This window comes from Gracilinanus agilis, chromosome 1 (assembly GCF_016433145.1).
Source record: "Gracilinanus agilis isolate LMUSP501 chromosome 1, AgileGrace, whole genome shotgun sequence".
NCBI lineage: Eukaryota > Metazoa > Chordata > Mammalia > Didelphimorphia > Didelphidae > Gracilinanus > Gracilinanus agilis.
In genome coordinates, this window is record NC_058130.1 from 679,969,657 (window position 1) to 679,989,758 (window position 20,102).

The window sequence follows — 20,102 nt, forward strand, 5'->3', positions numbered from 1 at the left end:
GCTGCTGATGACTCGATGGGTGCCCCAAACTTGCTCTATTTCTTTTTAGCTGGGTTCGGAGCTATAGGTGAGTGTGGAGGGGGTGGGGGTGGGGCGGTTGCTCAGCTCGCGATTGAGTGAGTGAGAGCCCTTTTTAGCCTGGAAATGTCTCGATTCCACGTACCTTCCACGCTGTGCCCTGTTGTGGGGTTCCTCCGTTTGTCTGGACTTGTTTTTATGTCCCCTTGAGGAGTTTTGTATGTTTCGGTCAGGAGAGGTTAAGAGCTGCTTCTTACTCTGCCGCCACTTAACCCGGAAGCCCCAAGAGATCTTTTTTTAGTCCTTTTCCTCTCTTTCCTCTAGCAACTAAAAAGTTCTGTATATCTCACTTGCTTTTAAAAGATTATAAACTTGATATTAAAGCCCCAACATAACCAATTAAATTTGCTTTGCAACTATTGTATACTTAAATATATTCATTTCAAAGAATATGATATAAAACTTAAAAAAATTCCTTCCCACTATATAGGTATCAGACTTGCAAGAGAACTTAGAGATTGTGTAATCTAATTCTTCCCTTTTACAAATAAGGACATTGAAGGTTACAAAGGCAAAGTGATTGCCCAAGGTCACATAAGCATATCTGGCAGAGCTGAGATCTCAATCTAAGCCTGCAAATACAACGCTTGTTTTACTATACCATTTTGGGCAACAATTATCTACTGAATGAATGAATATATGAATGAAAAGGGCAAGAAGAAGGGAGGGTAATGTGGGAAAAGGAGGCACACAGGAAGTTCTGGAATGGTTTGCACCCACTCAGCTATGGGGGAAGAAAAAGAAGTCTGCTGCTTCGTTACCCACCTCCAATTCCAAAGCACCAGAGATGTGTGGGTGGTTATGGGGGATGTTAATAAGGGTAAAGTAAAATGAGGCCCAGGAAACAAAAGCAAGAAAAACTTAGGGTTCATTAACTTTTTGAATGATAGATAACTAAACAGAAAAGGAAGCAGAAGAGATCTGGAATAGTTTCTTTTTTAAAAAGCCAGGAATTGAGTTTTAAAAATTTCACAAAGGCAATGGACAGATAGAATGAGAAAGAAAAGAAGATAATTTTTTCTGGGACCCAGCACAGGGTTTAATAAATGATTGCTGACATTATTAGGAAAAGAAGGAAAATGGAGTCGAATAAGAATAGGGATAGCAAAAATGCAAAGATCTGTTGCAAAAGTACAGTTTCAGCACTTCAAATTTTGAAGGGACTTCAACTAGGCAACTAGTCCAAAGAATCTATCACAACAGTATACTATCAAAATGGTCCTCCAGAACTCTGCATGAAGACCACTGATGATAGGGAACCTACTTTTGTCTGTTCTCCTTTTGAACAGCTCTCAGGATTAGCAAGTTTCCTTATATTTTGCCTCAAATGTACCCCAATAACTTCAATCTTTCATTCATTGTTCTATTCTCTAGGGTCAAACAGGACAAGTCTAAGCACTCTTTACATGAAAAAAATTTAAGTACTTTTATAAATAGTAACATTTGTGTTTAGAAACACCTATGTCTATATTATGGGGGAATTCCTGTTAAGAATAAAAACTAACACAAAAAAACCCAAAAAACTGCTGCCCTCAACATTATAGTTTGTGGTTTATGACTGACCACATTTCACTGTGTCTCTCACCTGTCTCCATTAACCAATCTACAAGTATTTATTAAGCTCCTACTATGTACCAAACACTATCGTAGGCATAAGTCCAAAGATGAAATATTCTCTGCTCCAACGGAACATGTACTTAAATGGAGGAGACCTGCATGTTGTTTTATTTGTGTCCAACTTTTCTTTGGTATTTTCTTGGCAAAGGTAACTGGAATGTTTTGCCATTTCCTTCTAGAGATGAGGAAATTGAGGCAAAAAGGGTGAAGTGACTTGCCCAGGGGGTTAAACAACTAGTGTCTGAGGTCAGATTTGAACTCAGGAAGATGAGTCTTCCTGGCTCTAGGTCCAGGACTCTGTCCATTAGAGATTTAGAAATATAAAGATATAAAACACAAAAACCAAGCTAATCAATCCAAATGTATACAGAGTATGGGAGGGAGTTGGGGAAGTCAATAAAGGCTTCATGCAGAAGATGGTCCTTGAGCTATATGTCTTAAAAAAACAAAAAAACCCAAATAAGTAATAAAAGAAGAAAGGCAGCAAAAGCCAATCCCTCTCTAGTTGGAGCCCTTTTAGATTGGGGGGGAGAGAGACAGAGAGAGAGAGAGAGAGAGAGAGAGAGAGAGAGAGAGAGAGAGACAGAGAGAGAGACAGAGAGAGAGAGAGAATGCTCAATAGAGAGGGTAAGAGGGGAAATGATAAAGGAAGAGAAAGGAAGAGAGCATGGGAAAGAGAAAAGAGAGATGGAATGAAGAGGGTGAGAAAACTAGGGCAAAAGAGAAGAGCTAGATGGAGGAAGAGAGAAAGAAAAATGGAAGAAGATGATAGCTTATGAAGTTAGTTTCCTATGAAACTATGGAGAGAAAAAAGTTACATGATCTGGTTAATTCTGTCAGGAGACATTTTTTCTTTTGTGTTTTTCATAAGTGAAGATTTTAAAGTAGACTATAATGCATTAAGGTTTGTTGTTGTTGTTGTTGTTGTTATTATTATTATTAAGCTCCCAACATTAGCTCAAATTCCTTCCTTTCTCACTTCTAGTTAATATAGAGTATAGAAAAAACTAGTGAAGTGAAAAAGTAAGCATTTAGAAAGGTTCTCCTATTAATTATTATATTGTCAGTCATGAAGCATTTTTAATTGCTTACTTGATGTGTATACAAAAAAAGGCAAAAACATTCCCTGCCCTTAAGGAGTTCACAAGCTAAGGAAGGAGATAATATGCAAGTAACTAGAGGTCTATAAGACTCATACAGAATGGAGGGAGGTAATGTCAGAAGGGAAGGCACTAGAAGCTGGCAGGACTGGGAAAGGCCTCATGACTTGAATTATGTCTTGAAGAAAGTCCAGGAAACCAAGAGGATGGAGTAAAGAGAGAGAAAGTTCCAATATGGAGGACAGCCAGCGCAGAGGCAATGAGAGAGGAGATGGAGCTGCAAGTAGGCCAGTGTGGAGGGTAGAATGGGTGACTGAAGCTAGAAAAGGAGGAAGAAAACAATTTATGAAGATTATCATATGGCAGGGCATGATTTGTGTTTAGTTTGGTTTATCCCCTGGGTTGTTTTTCTGTTGATTTTTAAAGTTACACTCTTAGAACCATCTTGTTCAGTACCACAGTATGCTGTGCATTCAATACAGTGAAAGCACATTACATCTTGGTTTTTTAAGGTATATTTTGTCCAGATTCTTTTAAATGGAATATAAGTGCTACTCTTTCTCATATATTTTATGTTCTAGCCAAAATAGAGAATTTATGTTCCCTAAACCCTGATTTTCTAATTGGCTTAAAACCAATAAAAAAACCCCAAACTTCTTCCTTTTTTGTAAATCTTAAGCCAAATTTACTGCAAGTATACACACACACACACACACACATACACACACACACACACACACAGACATGCATATGTGAAAGATGGAATATGACTATTCTTTTATTTTAATCAATTGGGACTAGGCTGTTTGGATCATATGTCTTAAAAAGGGAGGGATTGGTTAATAAGTAAAATATGTTGTTGGATTGGATAATTTCTAAGATCTCTTTAAACTCAAATATTCTAAGATGTAGAAGCTATGGACTTTGTAAATGGTGGCTACAGACTAAAATGATGGACAACCTTTATGGACTACTGGTCTTGATCTGTTTAGGAAAATGATGAATAGACCACACATTTTCTGAAGTAAGATCCTGCCTTCTGCATCCTCTGCACCTCTAGCATGGTATTGAATGCACAGGAAGCTCTCAATAGCTATTGACTGAAACAAAATAAAAAACAAACCCAACCTAATCCTCAACCACAAACATTCTGATGATGTTAATATGGAAAGTACTTGGCAATTTAAAGGAAATGTCAAACATAAGCTCTAATAGGATGGTAGCTCTTTTGAGAAAGGGAACTATTTACTTGTTTTTTCTTATTATGCCCAGAGACTTACATAGAAGTAGGAGATGAATAAGTGTTTTTGGAATTGAAAAGTCTTTTACAAATTCATGATATTTTGTTATTAATTAATTCATAGTTGTGTGAATTTCTTGGTCTCTTCTTTCTTTCTTGCCATATTTTTGCTCACCTTTTCTTCTTAACCCTACTGAAATCCTAGCCTTCCTTCAAGGCCCATCCCAGGAAGCACCAACTCCATGAAGCTGTATCTTCTCTTCTCCATTTCTACCCTATAAGCTAGAAACGATATCTTGTTTTCCCTCAGAGCTTTATTTATGACTGTGTACTTAGTATATTCTTATTTCCCCTTCAACTATAAACTCCAGGGTAGCAAGGAGTGTATTTTTTGCATCTTCCAGTTCTCAGCAAAGGGTCTTGCATAGAGGAGGTACTAAATACGTGCTTGCTTTCTTTAATTTTTCCAAATGCATCAAATTATCATTTTAAAAAATACTCACGCAACATAGTCTTGCTCATCTTCTGCTTGAAAGTGATAAGTTCTATTATCTAAAAGTACAAAAAAAAAATAAAAATACTGAAAAACTGTAAAGAACTTTTCATTGTACATCATAATCTAAAAGACACAATAATTGGCTACTATATTTAGTCATTGGTTTTGGATTCATCATCTTTGTTTGATGATGTTTTGAATGATACAAATTCTACTCAGTGATCCGTCCATACTTACCCTCTAAAGAATAAAATCCAAACAAATGCCACATATAATCTGACATATTTCCAAATATTTTTGTAAGAAATAAAGAATGACTTCCTGTTGATTCAATTATTTTCCACTTTTGCTTTCAATTTTCTTTTAACTGTGCTTCCTTTCCTTCAAAAAGAAATTCTTTTAAAAGAAATCATTCATCCCACAGCCTTCTGCTCATCCTATACATTAAATTCTCATAAAATCTATTATATGCAGGCAGACCTATTGTACCTTAGAGAAGCCTAAGGAAGCTGTGTCTGCTACTGATGAAAGAAGGTTGCTTTGAGGAAGACTTAAACCCTTTCCCAAAGAATCATCTTAAACCAGTTAAAGGAAGATGCAGAAGGCTTTGTAAGCAGTCACAGAAGCAGTTTGTTGTTGCTTCAGTGGTGCCAAAGCAATTTCCTGTAGTTCAGAATTTACTGTGCTTCTTAACGTACTCCTAAATCTAGAAGGTGGGTGGGGTTTGCTGTGTCTGTGTTGTAATTTTAAAGTATAAATTCTTAATAGCACTAGTGATCAATAAATTCCTTAGTCAACTGAAACACAAATTAACTCCAGAGGAAGCATGGTATACTGTATAGGACTTTAGATTTGGAGCCAGAGTTTTAAATCTGTCTCAGCTCTTTTTAGTTGTGTGACTATGGGCAAGTCACTTAAAGATTCTGTGCCTCAGTTTCTTCATCTGTAAAATGGGGGAGGGGCTAGACATGTTCTGAAGTTCCCTTTCCAGTTCTACTGTCCCCATAATCCTGTGATATTGGACCAGCCACATCACATACTCAATTATCTAAGCCTAGATTTAGCAGAAGGGCTGTGGGTGGTACAGGGAGTTTTCTTGATTGAAGTTTTCAATACCAATGAAATCACAGATTCAAACAACAACAAAAAACAAACCACTTCAACTCCAGAAAAAAATGATATATCAATAGGATTATGGGATTTAGAGCTGGAAGGTAGCTCAGAGATTGTTTAGTGTAAGTTGTTCATTTTATAGAAGATAAAATGCAGGCTCAGAAGGAAAATAACTTATGACTGTGTTCACAAAGATAGTAAGAAGCAAAACTGGAATTCATGGTAAGTTTCCTTTATTTCCAACCCAGTTCTTTTTCCATATAAATTCTTTATGTAAAGATAAACTGATCGTACTATTAAACTAAATGCTTAGGCCAAAATTCTGATGCCATTGAATTTTAGAAGAATAAAACTATTTCTTTAAAAAAATTTAAATACAATTTCAAACCCTTAACTTTCATCTTTAGAATCAACACTGTATATTGGTTCCAAGGCATAAGAGCAGTAAAGGCTAGACAATGGGGGTTAAGTGACTTGTCTAGGTCACAAAGGTAGGACGTGTCAGAGGCCAGATGTGAACCCAGGACCTCATCTCTAGACCTGGCTTTCAATCCATTGAACCACCCAGATTTTGCCAATGAAACTATTTCTAAAGAGCATGAAAACATTTTTTAGGGGGTGGCTGCACTGAAAATGTTATTGACCAATGATCCTGCTTCCCTGGGTTTGAAGTCAATTTGGAAACAGCAAGGATGCTGGAGGTGAAAAGCTAGGTGCCTACTGTTGATCTCGAGTCATCTTGCTACTTATTCTCTGCAAAGGAACCATTGCAGGGAGGGTTAAAATAGACTGTAGAGGGGGCGGACTTAGGTCTGAATCTCTGATCTGCTATTAGTATCTTCTGCAAGTTTTTGAAATGCTCTGAACTTAGGAAAATGGTGTGAACTGGATTATACCACAGGTGTCAAACATCCTGTCCACAGCATTTCCAAGTGTGGCTGAACCAGATTAATGTGTAAAATGGAAAAGATTAAAAAAAAAATACCATGGAACATCTGGCTTAGATGACTTCTAAGCTTCTTCCATATTCTAATTCCTAAGATCCTATGAAATCTGTTGTATTTGTTAATTCATCCCAGGACTAAAATACACAAGCAGCAAACTAAGCACCTCAATCTAGAGAGGAAAGAAACAACCTGGCAAACCAATTAGGCTGACACTCTTCATTTTCAGTGAAAATGTTTTGAACATCTGAATGAATCCTATCATGAAAGTCATCTTCCCCACTTTTCTTTAATCTGCAATTGTCAAACAGTCCCCTCAGTTGGGGTAGCTAGGTGGATAGAATGTTAGACTTGAATTCAAATCCTTCCTCAGCCATTTAAAAGCTGTGTGACCCTGGGCTTAATGCTCTCTCATCTTCCATTTACTCCTCTGTAAAATCAATATAATCAAAAGCAGCTACTTTACAGGATTATTTTAAAGATTAAATGAGATAAGCTATCTAAAATACTTTGTAAATCTGAAAGTGCTACATAGATGCAAATGAACATTATTAATTAGGATTAGATTAGGATGGCTTTTTTCACTATATAAGACACAAAAGAGGAATGAATAAGAGTGATTGTGAACTCTGGGATAGGTGCCATGGAACCCCTTTTTCTTGAAGGACTGTAACAACTGGTTAGGAGTTTATCCCTTTGGGCTTCTGTTGTGAGGAGGATTACTTAGTTATCATTTAGGAGACCTACCAGGAAGGGCTGGAGAATTCTAAATGGAATGGGGAAGCAGGAAGTGTAGCTCTCTCTGAGACAGACTCCATGGTGGTTGAGACAAGTTGTAACTGACCCTGCGAGACCTCAGAGGAAGTGGAGTTTGTACCCTGATTCCCTGGGATCCTGAAGGAAGACTGTCATCTACTTGTGGGAGATTTTGGTAGAGACTATTAATCCCAACCTGAGTTGCAGGTTAAATTGGGCTGGGTTAGCTCCCAGAATCCACCCAACTGAAAGAGTACAGCAAATAATAACTAAGTAATCCTCCTCACAACATTTCTTCTGGTAGGGTGTAACTTAGAGAGAAGAAGATGCATTATACATAGGCTCCCCTTTAGGTAACAGTATGTTAGAGCTGAAAGAGTGCTTCAAATCTAGAATGTTATAGAAAGGGGCAGGGGGGAAACAAGCAAGAATTAATATTATTTTATTTAATGATTAATGATTATAATTATAATATTCATTATATATTACTATACTATACTTTATGATGCTATAATAGTTAATGATAATATTTAATTATCAAATAATACAACTATAACTAATCAATTAATTAATTAGGCTACCTACCATGTGGCAGGCATTATGCTAAGTGCTTTACATATATTACCTCATTTTTTTCCCCTCCACAACAACCTTCTGAGGTAGCTGCTCAGTTCCATTTTATAGTTGAGTACACTGAGGCAGACAAAGGTTAAGTGTCTTGCCCCGGATCACAGAGCTGTTAAATATCTGAGGCCAAATTTGAACTCAGATTTTCCTGACTCCTGGTCCAGTGCTCTCTGTAACTGCAACATCTTGCTAGAATGTTAGTAGTGGAAGAAACCTTATAATATAGAATGCTGGAGCTACAAGGGACCTTAGAACATAGTTTGAGATGATCGGGATTTTTGAATTTAACTAGCCTAACTTGCTCATTTTACAAAGGAAGGAACTGAAGCTGAGAAACTGTGATTGATTTAAGATCACATACTAAGCTGGAGGTATAGATAGTACTAAAAAGCAGGCCCCCTGTCTCTCAAGCCAGAATTCCTTTCATTAAACCTCGGATTCTTAAGGATTTTTTTTGTCCCATGAAACTCTCTGATAGTCTGGTGAAGTCTATGAGTCCCTTGTCTCGGTATAAAATACATAGAAATATTATACTGAATATATAATATTTTCTTTTAAACATTAAATATATTATGTTAAAATATAATAATAAAAAAAGTTCATAGGCTCCTGGTTAAGGGTCTCTGTCTTTATCAGATTACTTCTACTTTATATCCATGATCATGATGCTGGAACATTGGTTAAAAAAGGTACAAAGATTCCCAAGAAACACTTTTTTTCTAGGTCTAGTTTCAAAGCACAATCCTATGCTGATTTTAACATATTCTTAGCAACTTAATATGGTGCCTGGAAAAAGTAAGTACTTAATAGATAATTACTGATTGATTGATTTTTTAAAATATGATTGATTTATATCTGGATTTTATTCTACTGTTTGGGTCAAAATGTACTCTCCAATATTTGTGGTTGCCACTGATATTAGAGAAAATTATTCCTGTCCATCAGCAGATGATCTAATATATGAATTATGATAGGAGATCTAATTGATCTCCAGGATCTGTTGGAATGCAAATGAATTACCAGAGTAATCACTTTAAGGACACTTGTTTAGTAAAAACAGTTGCTAAAAAATGTCAACACAGGGATATATAGCGTGCCAGAAATCATAATGACTAATTTAGAGGAAAAAAAAGTACATACGTGATATCAGGTCAAAAGACTTTTTATCTTCAGCATTGGGTTTCACCTGGCAAGTGAGTAGGTTCAGTTTTGCTGGTTGCCTGTTGGACTAGAAAAAAAGAAATACACGTTGTTTCCAAAGACCTCAAATATGTCTCATGAAATGGTGCTCACTGTCTGATTATCTGGTTTGTATCTCTCTCTAAGTAGAAAGAAGCTAGGCATTATTGTTGATACCTGTATTGTTGTGAATCATTTTGGGAAAGCCACATACTCTACTCTGTGAGCTTGCTTCCCTACAAATAGTGATTTGGTTAAGTCTTGTCATTTATCCCACACAAATTTCTTTAAGTAATTAAATGCCTGAATGAGTTCTCTATAAGTGAATGTAATTAATTTAGTGATAAAGCAGAATGGAAATGGGAATAATTCATGTCTGCTTTGAATTAAGACTGCATCAAAATAAGTTTTTATGTTTAAAACATTTGTTTTTATGACTCAGGAAAATCCTGGTTGAAATGCATTAAGATTGCATGAATTTGCTACATTCAACACAATATGCAAACTCATCAATCATAATAATTAGCAAACATTTAATCTTTTCTGTTAGCTCCTACTAATCATCAATTCAATTTGGACAGGAAATTCAAGTTATTTTAGAAAAACCAGAACAGAACAACGACTATCCTGAAATCAGTATTTATTGAATTCTTTTATCATATATCTTTGAATTACTGTAGAGAGAAAGAAAAAGGGGGAAAATAGAGGAAAAATTTAAAATGAATAGGAAAGATGCTATTTTATCACTAGGAATTTATTTCTTTGAAAAATTATGCAATTAAAAAAGTTGAAGCTTAGCTGTTAAAATAAGGAACTATGTTTTTGATAATGTAAAATGTTCAAATTATATTAAAATATTTTAACTCATATGGTTTGGCTCACTTCTTAGAGGTATAGATAGCTTTGTCCCTCTTCTGCTGCATAATTGCCATATTCTACATAGAAAAGACACTATGCATTGGCTGCATTCATACATGGGAAAACATTTAATTTTGCCTCAGTAAGAGGTCTGGAAAGAAATCAACCGCCACCTTTCAAAAAGCAGAATCTGCAATTTAGTCCTTCTGCCCATAAGTGGCATAAGTGTGTGATAGCCACCTAGTTTTTGACATGTAAAACATGTTAAAATGTTTGAAAAAAATGCTGGGTGCTAGAAATCAGCATATTTTCATATTTTTCTCTCATCAATTACACAACTCATTAAAACTCTTTATTAATCCAAGAAAACTTAAAGCTAACCGTCAGAACATGACCTATGGTGATAAAAAGAATGTTGTACGAGAAGTTAGAGGAACTTGGGTTAAAACACCGAGAAAACTACTTACTACTTACATGAACTTTGGCAAACTACTTAATTGCTTTGAGTCTCAGTTTTCCCATCTGTAAAAATGAGGTGACTGGACTAGATGACCTCAAAGGTCATCTTCCAGTTCTAAATTGCTGAACCTAAATGCCCAAGTATATTTTAGTGTCTCTGTCATTCATTTAAAAATCTTCCTCTGTAAACTCATTTAATTGTGATTTAGAAAAGCAGAAGTCGTTCCTTTTAGAAATTTTGTGCTTAACCTTTAGACTCATTCAATGTCAAAGAACCCCAGGAGGCTTCTCTCTTAGAAGCCAATTTTTCCTATTCTTTTTCTCAGCTCCAAATGGTCTATTCATATTATCTAGGGCATCTTGGCTAATCAGGCAAAGTCTTTAATTTGCTTTTTCAATCTTTTGGCTGCCTGAGTTTCTACAGCTTCCCAGACCCTATAAGAGAGAGGGAAAATGAAAGCAAATCTTGTCCCTGAAAGGACAGTACCAGGTCCTCCAACTTCCCCTTTCTTCTAACTTTTCTGTTCCTCCTCATCTTCACTCTCAAAGTCCTCTAAAAATTGCCCAGCTCTAAGACACTAGCATTTTTTGTGCAGAAAGAGACATGAGCTATCTGTGGTTGAATATTTTACAGAGCAATGCAGTGACAGAACCTCTCTAGCTATAACTAAATGCTAATATATTCACAATATTGAGTGAGTTAAAATTCATATGAACATGAACCTTTTTGTCCCAGCTCAAATTTACTGGTACACTTAATCCTTGATCTCTTGCTTGACCATTTGTCTTCTGGGTCAAGTTGATGTTGTATTTTCAATGTGTTTTTTCTATATCCTGGAATGCTTTTGACCCTTGGGTTTTATTGTTGTTCTTGAAATATCATGAACTTGGACTTTAAATAAATCACTTTTGGAAGGATAAATATTCACCAGTAATCACTTTTGAAGAGTTCTGATTTTGGTCTCAAGCTCTTTTCACCATGCTTTGTTCTAAAAATATAATGGTGGTGGGAGCAGCTAGGTAGCATAGTGGATATTATGCCAAGCCTGGAGTTGGGAGGACCTGGGTTCAAATTTGTCCTCAGATACTTACTAGCTATGTAACCTTGATAATTAACTTAACCCTGATTACCTAAAAAAAATTAACCCTGATTGCCTAAAAAAAAAACCCCAAAAAACCCTGGGCAATTAACCCTGATTACCTAAAAAAACCCAACAAACACACACACATATATACACATATATGCACATACATGCATGTGTCCATCTATCAAAAATTGTGGTGACTAACTCTCCATATGGATGTTTGAACTGGACTAACACTACAGAGAGTACATACAACATCTACAGGAGACTTCTGGCTAGATCTTCAGCTAGCAGTATCATGTGGAACAAGTCAGGCAATTTCCTCCTCAATTTCATTATTTGTAAAATGGGGATAATATTATCTACTCAGTCATTCTAGGATTCATGGCAATAGGTCAAACAAGGAAACAGACATGAATGTAACACAATTCTGTTACATCATATCACATATTATCTCCTTAAAGACTATTTAAGCACTAAAGCACTAGGCAAACAGTGAGACTTTAGGACAATGATTAAAGGCAATCTCCTGGTAGCATCACCGAGTAGGGTGCTGTGAATGACGACATCAGGCTATCCAAGCTGAGTGTGAGTGGAATGGCTGCTTTAAATGGTGCAAAGAAGAATGCTGTTTTGAAAACAAAGACAAAATTTCAAGCCAGCTAAAGCAGCTGCACACATTTTGGAAGGAGCAGCTTCATTTGAAAGACTGCAGTGAGGAAGGAGCTAGTCCTTCAGCAAACATTTTGGGTATATTTGGAATCTGAGGGCTGAAGACTCTAAAAGTTTCCATAGTAGTTAACAGACCCAGGTCCAGGTTTTAAATATGAAGAAATCAATGGTCACACGATATTCTTTTCCGGCAGCAACATCCTTGTATGTAAACAGGGATAACTCTAATTTCCAACTATGAATCATGATGATACCTGAGACCCTGTCAAATGCAGGAAGCAATCCGCTTTCATTCAGTTACTGGTGAGACCACAATTGGGAAAACACTATGTCCTGTCTGGGAAGCCACATTTTAATAGCAGTGTTGAAAACTGGAGGAGATCAAGATTCTTGGAATCTCAGAGTTGGAAGGGACCTTGGAGATGATTAAAGGGATGGAACTTAGGAATGCTGAAGACAGATTAAAGGAGTTATTTGGTCTAGAAAAAAAGAGAGTGGAGGGGCCACAATAATCAAGCCAGTAAAGAGTTACAAGAACACAGCCAAGCAGCTGTTTTCCATATGAGTAGAGCTGCAAAAATCAAAATTCCTTCAAATGGCAGTAGGAGATGTAGGTTGACATAAGAAGGCACTTCCTAAAGTTAAGGGCAACACCCATGAGGAAGAGGTTGCAGCTTTTGAGAAGAGGAAATTGAAATCTGTATGGCTCAGATCTTAAATATGCTAAACAATTCATGTCAGGGTTTTGGTTTAAACATGGAAGGCAGAGAGGTTTCAGGGGATAACCCTCCCACTTCTCTGAGCCTACCTTACTCCTACCTCCAACTCTCATGTTAGAGTACGGATTTTTAACTGAGGACCTACTAAGGACTCCTAAGGGTTTTGGAGTATGTGAAATTGGATGAGAAAAAAAATCTTTATTTTTATTAATCTCTAAATGAAATTGGCTATTTCTCTCAATTATGAAACGAGGCAAAAAAATCAGAGTATGATTAACATTATTTTTGACTTTGCAACTAATAGAAATCACCAATATTTTCATCTCTCATTATAGTTACTGCAGATATCTTGAAATACTGCTTATGCTCATTACTACTATAAAATTCTTACAGTTATTAGACATATTGTTAGACTCCATCTGATTATAGTCTTCTTTTATAAATTTTCCCAATGTGGCTGTTTTCCTTTGCAATTGTAATGCATTTAAGAACATGATCCTGAAGAGGAGGGATAGACACCCCCCCTCCAAAGGGATCTGTGACATCAAAAAAAGTCAGAATCTGAGTTAGAAGAACTTCAGAAACCATTTAGTCCACACTACATCTGAAAAGGAATCTCTTTCACATTATGATCACCAGATAAGTGCTCATCTAGTGCCAAACTTAAAAGTGCTCTATGGACTGGGAATAGGCAGTTAGGTGGCACAGTGGATACAATGCCAGGTCTGGAGTTGGGAAGACATCTTCTTGAACTCGAATCTGGCTTCAGACACTTACTAGCTGTGTGACCCTGGACAAGTCATTTAACCCTGTTTGCCTCAGTTTCCTAATCTGTCAAATGAGCTAGAAAAGAAAATAGTAAACCATTACTCCAGCAGCTTTGCCAAAAAACTCCAATTGGAGTCACAAAGAGTTAGACAGTGTTGAAAACAGCACAACAATGAAGGATTTGGAATACTGAGGCCACTCATTCTACTTTTAGACAGTATTAATGGTTAAGAAATTTTTTCTCTTACATTAAGCATAAATCTCCCTCTGTGAAACCTCTACCCATTGCTCCTAAGCTCTACCTACAGAAGCAGAAAAACAAGTAAGATAAGTTGAAGCCCTGTCTAACTCTAATGCTTTTATTTTAAATGTTTCTATTACCCTTAACAAAATTAAACACAATTCCAAAAAGAGATTATCAGGTCAATCTTCTCTTATCCGCCATTTTAGAAGGATGAAACAAAGTCTTTGCCTCTCATCTGAGAAAAGATTATTCAAAACACAATGGTTCAAAATTGACTAGAAAAAAGGACTCTCTAAAAACATGCTAAGTTATTCTGTGACTGACACACAACCTCAATAAGGATGGCGTATGATATTTATTCATTCAGAAGTTTGTCAAGTCCATTGAATTGAATTTAAAATTATCACTCCAACAATGAACTTCATTTGACTTGGCATACTGTCAACATGTAACTGCTTTTCTACCAAATAAGCTGTTACTTGAGATATGGGGGTACATACTGACACTTTGAGAGTTATTCTAGTCTACTGGAAAAAAAACACTGATCGGAGAGCTCAGAGACATGGGTCCTACTCCCAGCTCTGCTCCACTGATTATGTGTCTGGTCTTGGTAAGCTATTTTACTTTTCACTTCTGTGGATATCATCTCTAAGAATCGGGGCTTCAAAAACAGCAAAAGATTTGGAGTTAGAGGATTTTAGTTCAAATCCTAGCTCTCCTACAAACTATATGAACTAGGAAAGTGATATAGGATTTCTGCAATGCCATTTTTCTTATCTGTAGACTGAAAGGGTCAAACTAGATGATCTTTGAGGACTTTTCCAAGTCTGAATCTATGATTCTTTCTCTAAAAGATCTGGGACCTTTTTAGCTTTCTTATTATAGTGTGATTTTATAAATGACCAAAGCTTCCAAATATGGCTTTCAGAATAATGGGGTACATCAGAGGTGTCAAAGTTGTGGTCACATATTGACTTAGAAAACCACAAATTAACATTATCTATGTTGTACTGTGTTTTTACTAATTTTGTTAAATATTACTCAAGTATATTATAACCTGGTTCTGGGCACACTGGAGAGTTTTGTGGGCAGGGCCTAGAGTTTGATATCGCTGGAATATTAAACTACTTCCAACAAAATAAAATGTAGTGCAAGAAATGTCAGAGACTGCATTTGGATTTGTTGTTAAAAAATTCTCTTTTATAAAACACTGGGGGAGAAGAAGGCATTATGCTAGACAGATTCTTCTGGTTTATTGGAAACACTTTAATTATGCTATTAAGTTCTCTTTGTCCACTCTTCATAATGTAGAGAATATCTAATTTACATGAGAGGCTGCTTGGCATGGTGAAGCCTTTTAGCCAGGAAGATTTGGATTCAAGTTCTACCTCATGCTAATTATTTCATCTTGGGCAACTCATTTGCCCTCCATTAGGAATTATTTTACCTTTTACTGGTATCACCGTAACAATGTTTAGCAGTGTCTGACACATAGCAAGTACTTAGTAAATCTGGGTTCATTTGTTGAATTGAACTCTCAGAATCCCAGGAAAGGTTCTACAGCTTAAAATAAGAGTTGTAGAGTTTAATCAATAGAAAGAGTTTTTACACTGGGACTACTTACACTGATACAATCTATGCTGATGAAATCATGGGTCTGGAAACAATTAAAAAAAAAAACTCTTACCTCCCATCTTAGAATCAATACAATGTATTGGTTCTAAGGCAGAAGAGTGGTAACTAAGGGCTAGGCAGTGGGGGGTTAAGTGACTTGTCCAGAGTCTCAGAGCTAGGAAGTATCTGAAGTCAAATTTGAACCCAGAACCTCCGGTCTCTATGTCTGGCTCTCAATCCACTGAGTCACCTAGCTTCCCCCTGGACACAATTTAAAAAAAGAGAATTATGGTAATCCCTTCCACATTTCAACTTTCTCTATCACAGTTTCAATATACCTTGGATTGGCATAAGAAATTTAATGGGAATTTTTTTGAGAGTTTTACAGAAGCTGTAGATAATGTATGGAGTCCAGTGGATGACACAGAAAAAGTTTAGAAACTCAGAAATGTATAGTTAATTCAGAATTTACAATAAGATACTATAATATCTCATTAATACAAAAAGAAAAAAAAATCAGTTTTCTTCTCTAGTATAGAAGGCCAAAACATTTTTACTTGGATTTTCTAGATTTTTAGAATGTCATGCCTTTAATTTCCATGTTGTGGAGGGGATTACTGTACATGTTTGACTTCAATGAGCTCACTGAGAAGTTAAATGGCTTGCCCTGAATTACACACCTAGCATGTACCCAAGGTAGGACTTGAATTCTGATCCTGCTTAGCTGATGTGTCACAAAGGCAGGACTTGAATGCAGGTCTTCCTGAAGGCTGCCTCTTCATAGACATAACAAGCACTTACTAAATGCCAGTTGAATTAATGTTGAATTGTGTCTACTTTATTAGAGTGTAACTGGTTATTTTAAAATGTCAGCAGGAGGACAAACGTTTACACTGTGTTCAACATTAGGTTGTCATTTTATGTTACAACTTTTTGAAATGAAGATTTCATTTTATTCCCTCTGAAACTCTGAGGCTCATGCTTTTATGGAGGTTCTAAAAGACTACAAATGCTCAGCACGTTAGCTTTTTACTCATCATAAAGATGGGCCAGAGTCCTTTATCTTTTTGCAGAAAGAAAAAAATTTGGCCAAAGGCAAACATACATTTTGTGATTTCTGATTCCCCTTCCCCCCCATAGAGAGTCTTTGGGAATGTTCTAGCTAATGGAAGCAAGGAAGTTCTCTCCTTTATTCCTCAGCCATAAAGGTCTATCACCCAAAATAGAAACTCTCTTTTTGCTGATAAAAAGTTGTCAGAATGATGTAGATGTATCTTTCCAAACAAAATGAGTTAAGATTGATTAATGTTATTTGACTTGTAGAAAGAAGAAAAATACCACAGTTATGTCCTTAGCTTAGTTAACTTCACAGAAAATATTTTAGTTAGAAGTGTAACGCTGTTAATACAGGGATATATCACTGTTAGTAGAAAACAGCTGCTATTAGAATTATTTGTTCAGAAAAATTTCCCTCTCCCCTGAAAGAGTGTGTGTGTGTGTGTGAGAGAGAGAGAGAGAGCGAGAGAGACAGAAAAAGAGAGAGAGAGAGAGAGAGAGAGAGAGAGAGAGAGAGAGAGAGAGATTGATTTGATTTTGTTGGCCATTATTCAGGAAATAAAAAAAGACATCATTAGGTATATCCCGTAATAGTAGGAAGTGGGCAGAAATGAAATAATAAAACTGTATGACTAGTTTCTGGCTCCTGCACAATATTTCTAAAGATGCTTGCTAGCTCAATTCAACAACTTTTATTAAGTTTCTTTTGGGTAAAGGGTACTCTGCTGGATACTGGGAGACAGATAAAATACAATTCCTGCCCTTATAGAATTTTCAATCTATTAGGTGAATGTTGATGCATATAAAAATTGAAATGTTACACAAGAAGGGTATAAAAAGCATGCTATATTCAAGACAGAGGCGGAGAGACTATCATTAATAACTAGGGGAAAGCTCTCCCTGGAAAAGGTGGCATTTCAATCACACTTTAAATCAAAGATGCTTAACTTTCCTTGTGTCATATTCCCCTTTGGCAATCCAGTGAAGCTTTTTGAGGAACCCTTCTCAGGATAATGTTTTTAGATGCATAAAGTAAAATATGTTGAACTACAATAGAAGCTAATTATAATAGTTATAAAAATATTAAACCAAACAAGTCGATAAACTCCAGGTAAGGAAAGTCTACTTTAAAGGATGAGTAGGCTCAGACAGGAGGACCTGGGTTCAAACGTGGCCTCAGCCACTTCCTTGCTGTGTGACCTTGGCCAAGCCATTTAACCCCAGCTGCCTAACCTTGGAACTCATACTTAGCACTGATTCTAAGACACAAGGTAAGTGTTTTAAAATAAAACGGATGAGTAGAAATACAAAGGAAGTGGTTATCATGATGAGAGGTGAGCTGTGAAGTGGGCTTAGGTATTCAGGCACAGGCAAGCCTCGATGATAGGAGCAGTGAGGATATTATGTGTGTATATACATATATATACACACACACACATATATATATATACACATATATATACACATATATACATCTATCTATATCTATATCTATATCTATCTATATCATGAAGCATATGAGATCCGATCAAAATAGGCCCACCAGAAGAAATGGCAAAAACAATTTGATATTTCAATTCTAAGTTTTTTTGAAATAATTCTTCAGTATATTAAAAAAAAAACACCCAAAACGGAAAGTTCCTGACAAGGAAAGAGGTGTGGAATCATTTTAAAAATCTGATGAAGATGTTAGATTTTAATGTACCCTAGTACATGAAAATTTCAGGACAGCATGTAAAGACTTTCAGAAATCCCAATTTTTATTCAACTGTAGGGCTCATATCAGAGTTCACTTTATTCCCTTAATTGGAGCTCACATACAATAAAAATTCACTGATTCAGAATAATGGATTGGAAGATATTTGAATTTGATGAAAAGTAAATTACATAATACTTTTAAAGAAATGCATGAACAATGAGTCAGAACAAATTACTGAGTAAGTAGCGATGGACACTGACACAAGTTAATGAAGGACAGAACAGTATTATCACATTAATAATTTGTCATAATGACACTACGTCTTTTAGGTTTTATCCTCAATCTTTTCTGCTTACCTTATAATATTGTGTATTATTTAATTTCTGTGGCCTTATTATCTCCTTAACAATTTGAAATGGTATAATTCCTGGAGTTTGGAGGACCTGGGTTCAAATCTGGCCCCAGCTACTTCCCAGCTGAACAAGTCCCTTAACCCTAATTGCCTAGCCCTTATTGCTCTTCTCCCTTAGAATCAATCAGTATCAATTCTAAGACAGAAGGTAAGTTTTTTTCTTTTTTTTTTTAAATGGTATCATCCCTAGAACTTAGCATGGTGTTCTATATATAGCAGGTACTAAATAAAGTACAGTAATGAATATATTTAATAATAGTTTCCAGGCACATTTTGAACCCTGGTCTCTCTCTACCACAATCCACCTCTCTGCAAGGGACAGAGGGGATAAACTCAGAAAAAAGAAGACTGTGATTTAAATCCTACCTCTGACACATTAGCCACATGGCCATAGACATCTCAATCTGTCAAGGCCTTGCAACTGTCTAAAATCCTCAAAAGACAAGCTCCTTGAGGGCTGAGTCCACTTTAATTTTCTTTGCATCCTCATTCTACTTTTGGATAACTTTATTTAATTAGAAGCTTTCTTTACAGCAGGCTTAACTCTGCTACTCTTCAACTTGTCCAGTGCTCCTAGGTGTGTCCTCAGAAGCCAAAGCAAAAATCTTTTGATATCTGAAGACTTGATTCCTACCCAATGTCTCCTCTTCCCTTATCTAAACAATACAAACCAAGGCAATTTAATTCAACTAGTCAAATTAACCAGTATTTATTAAATGACTAATATGTACCAGGCACTGAGCTAAACACTGAGGATACAAACCAAACAAAATCCCCCACCAAAAACAAACCACCAGTCCTTGCTCTCAATCAGGCTATTAGGGAAACAAAATGCAAATGACTATGAGCAGACAAGTATGGACAGGATAAACTGGAGATTATGAACAACAGGAAGGCACTAGCAGCATTAAGAGGGATTGGGAAAGGTTTGCTGCAGAAACCCAGGTAGGATTTCAGCTCAGACCTGAAAAAAGCTAGAGAAACCTAGAGATGGAGATGAGGAAAGAAGAAAATTCCAGGTGTTAGGGTTAGCCCAAGAAAATGCTGAAGAGTCAGGAGATGGAGTGTCTTGTGAGAAGAATAGCAAGGTGGAGACAAGGATTTACCTAAGAGCTTCTGTGCCCTGGAATGTGTGGAGATCAATCCATTCCAATGTAGCAAAGTCTCCACAACTTTCTCTGAATTCTGGTCACCCTCTTTAAATGAAATCCAGCTTGTTTATGTCCTTCTTAAAACTTGGAATCTCAAATGAAACACAGTCAGTCCTTCAGATGTTGTCTAATTAAGGTCATGGAAAAGTGGAACTATAATGTCTCAGGTCTGGGACACTGTCTCCCTATGTAGCCTAAGAAAGAATTATCTTTTC

At 36.3% G+C, this 20,102-nt stretch overlaps 1 protein-coding gene across 1 annotated transcript in view; it reads right to left on the bottom strand.

Moving 5' to 3' along the window:
* ASAP1 (ArfGAP with SH3 domain, ankyrin repeat and PH domain 1) overlaps nucleotides 1-20,102 on the bottom strand; it is a 400,440-nt gene that overhangs the window by 65,775 nt on the left and 314,563 nt on the right. Inside the window, 2 exon segments of the mRNA XM_044669204.1 lie at nucleotides 4,539-4,587; nucleotides 9,112-9,199. Coding sequence (XP_044525139.1) covers nucleotides 4,539-4,587; nucleotides 9,112-9,199 — 137 coding nt within the window.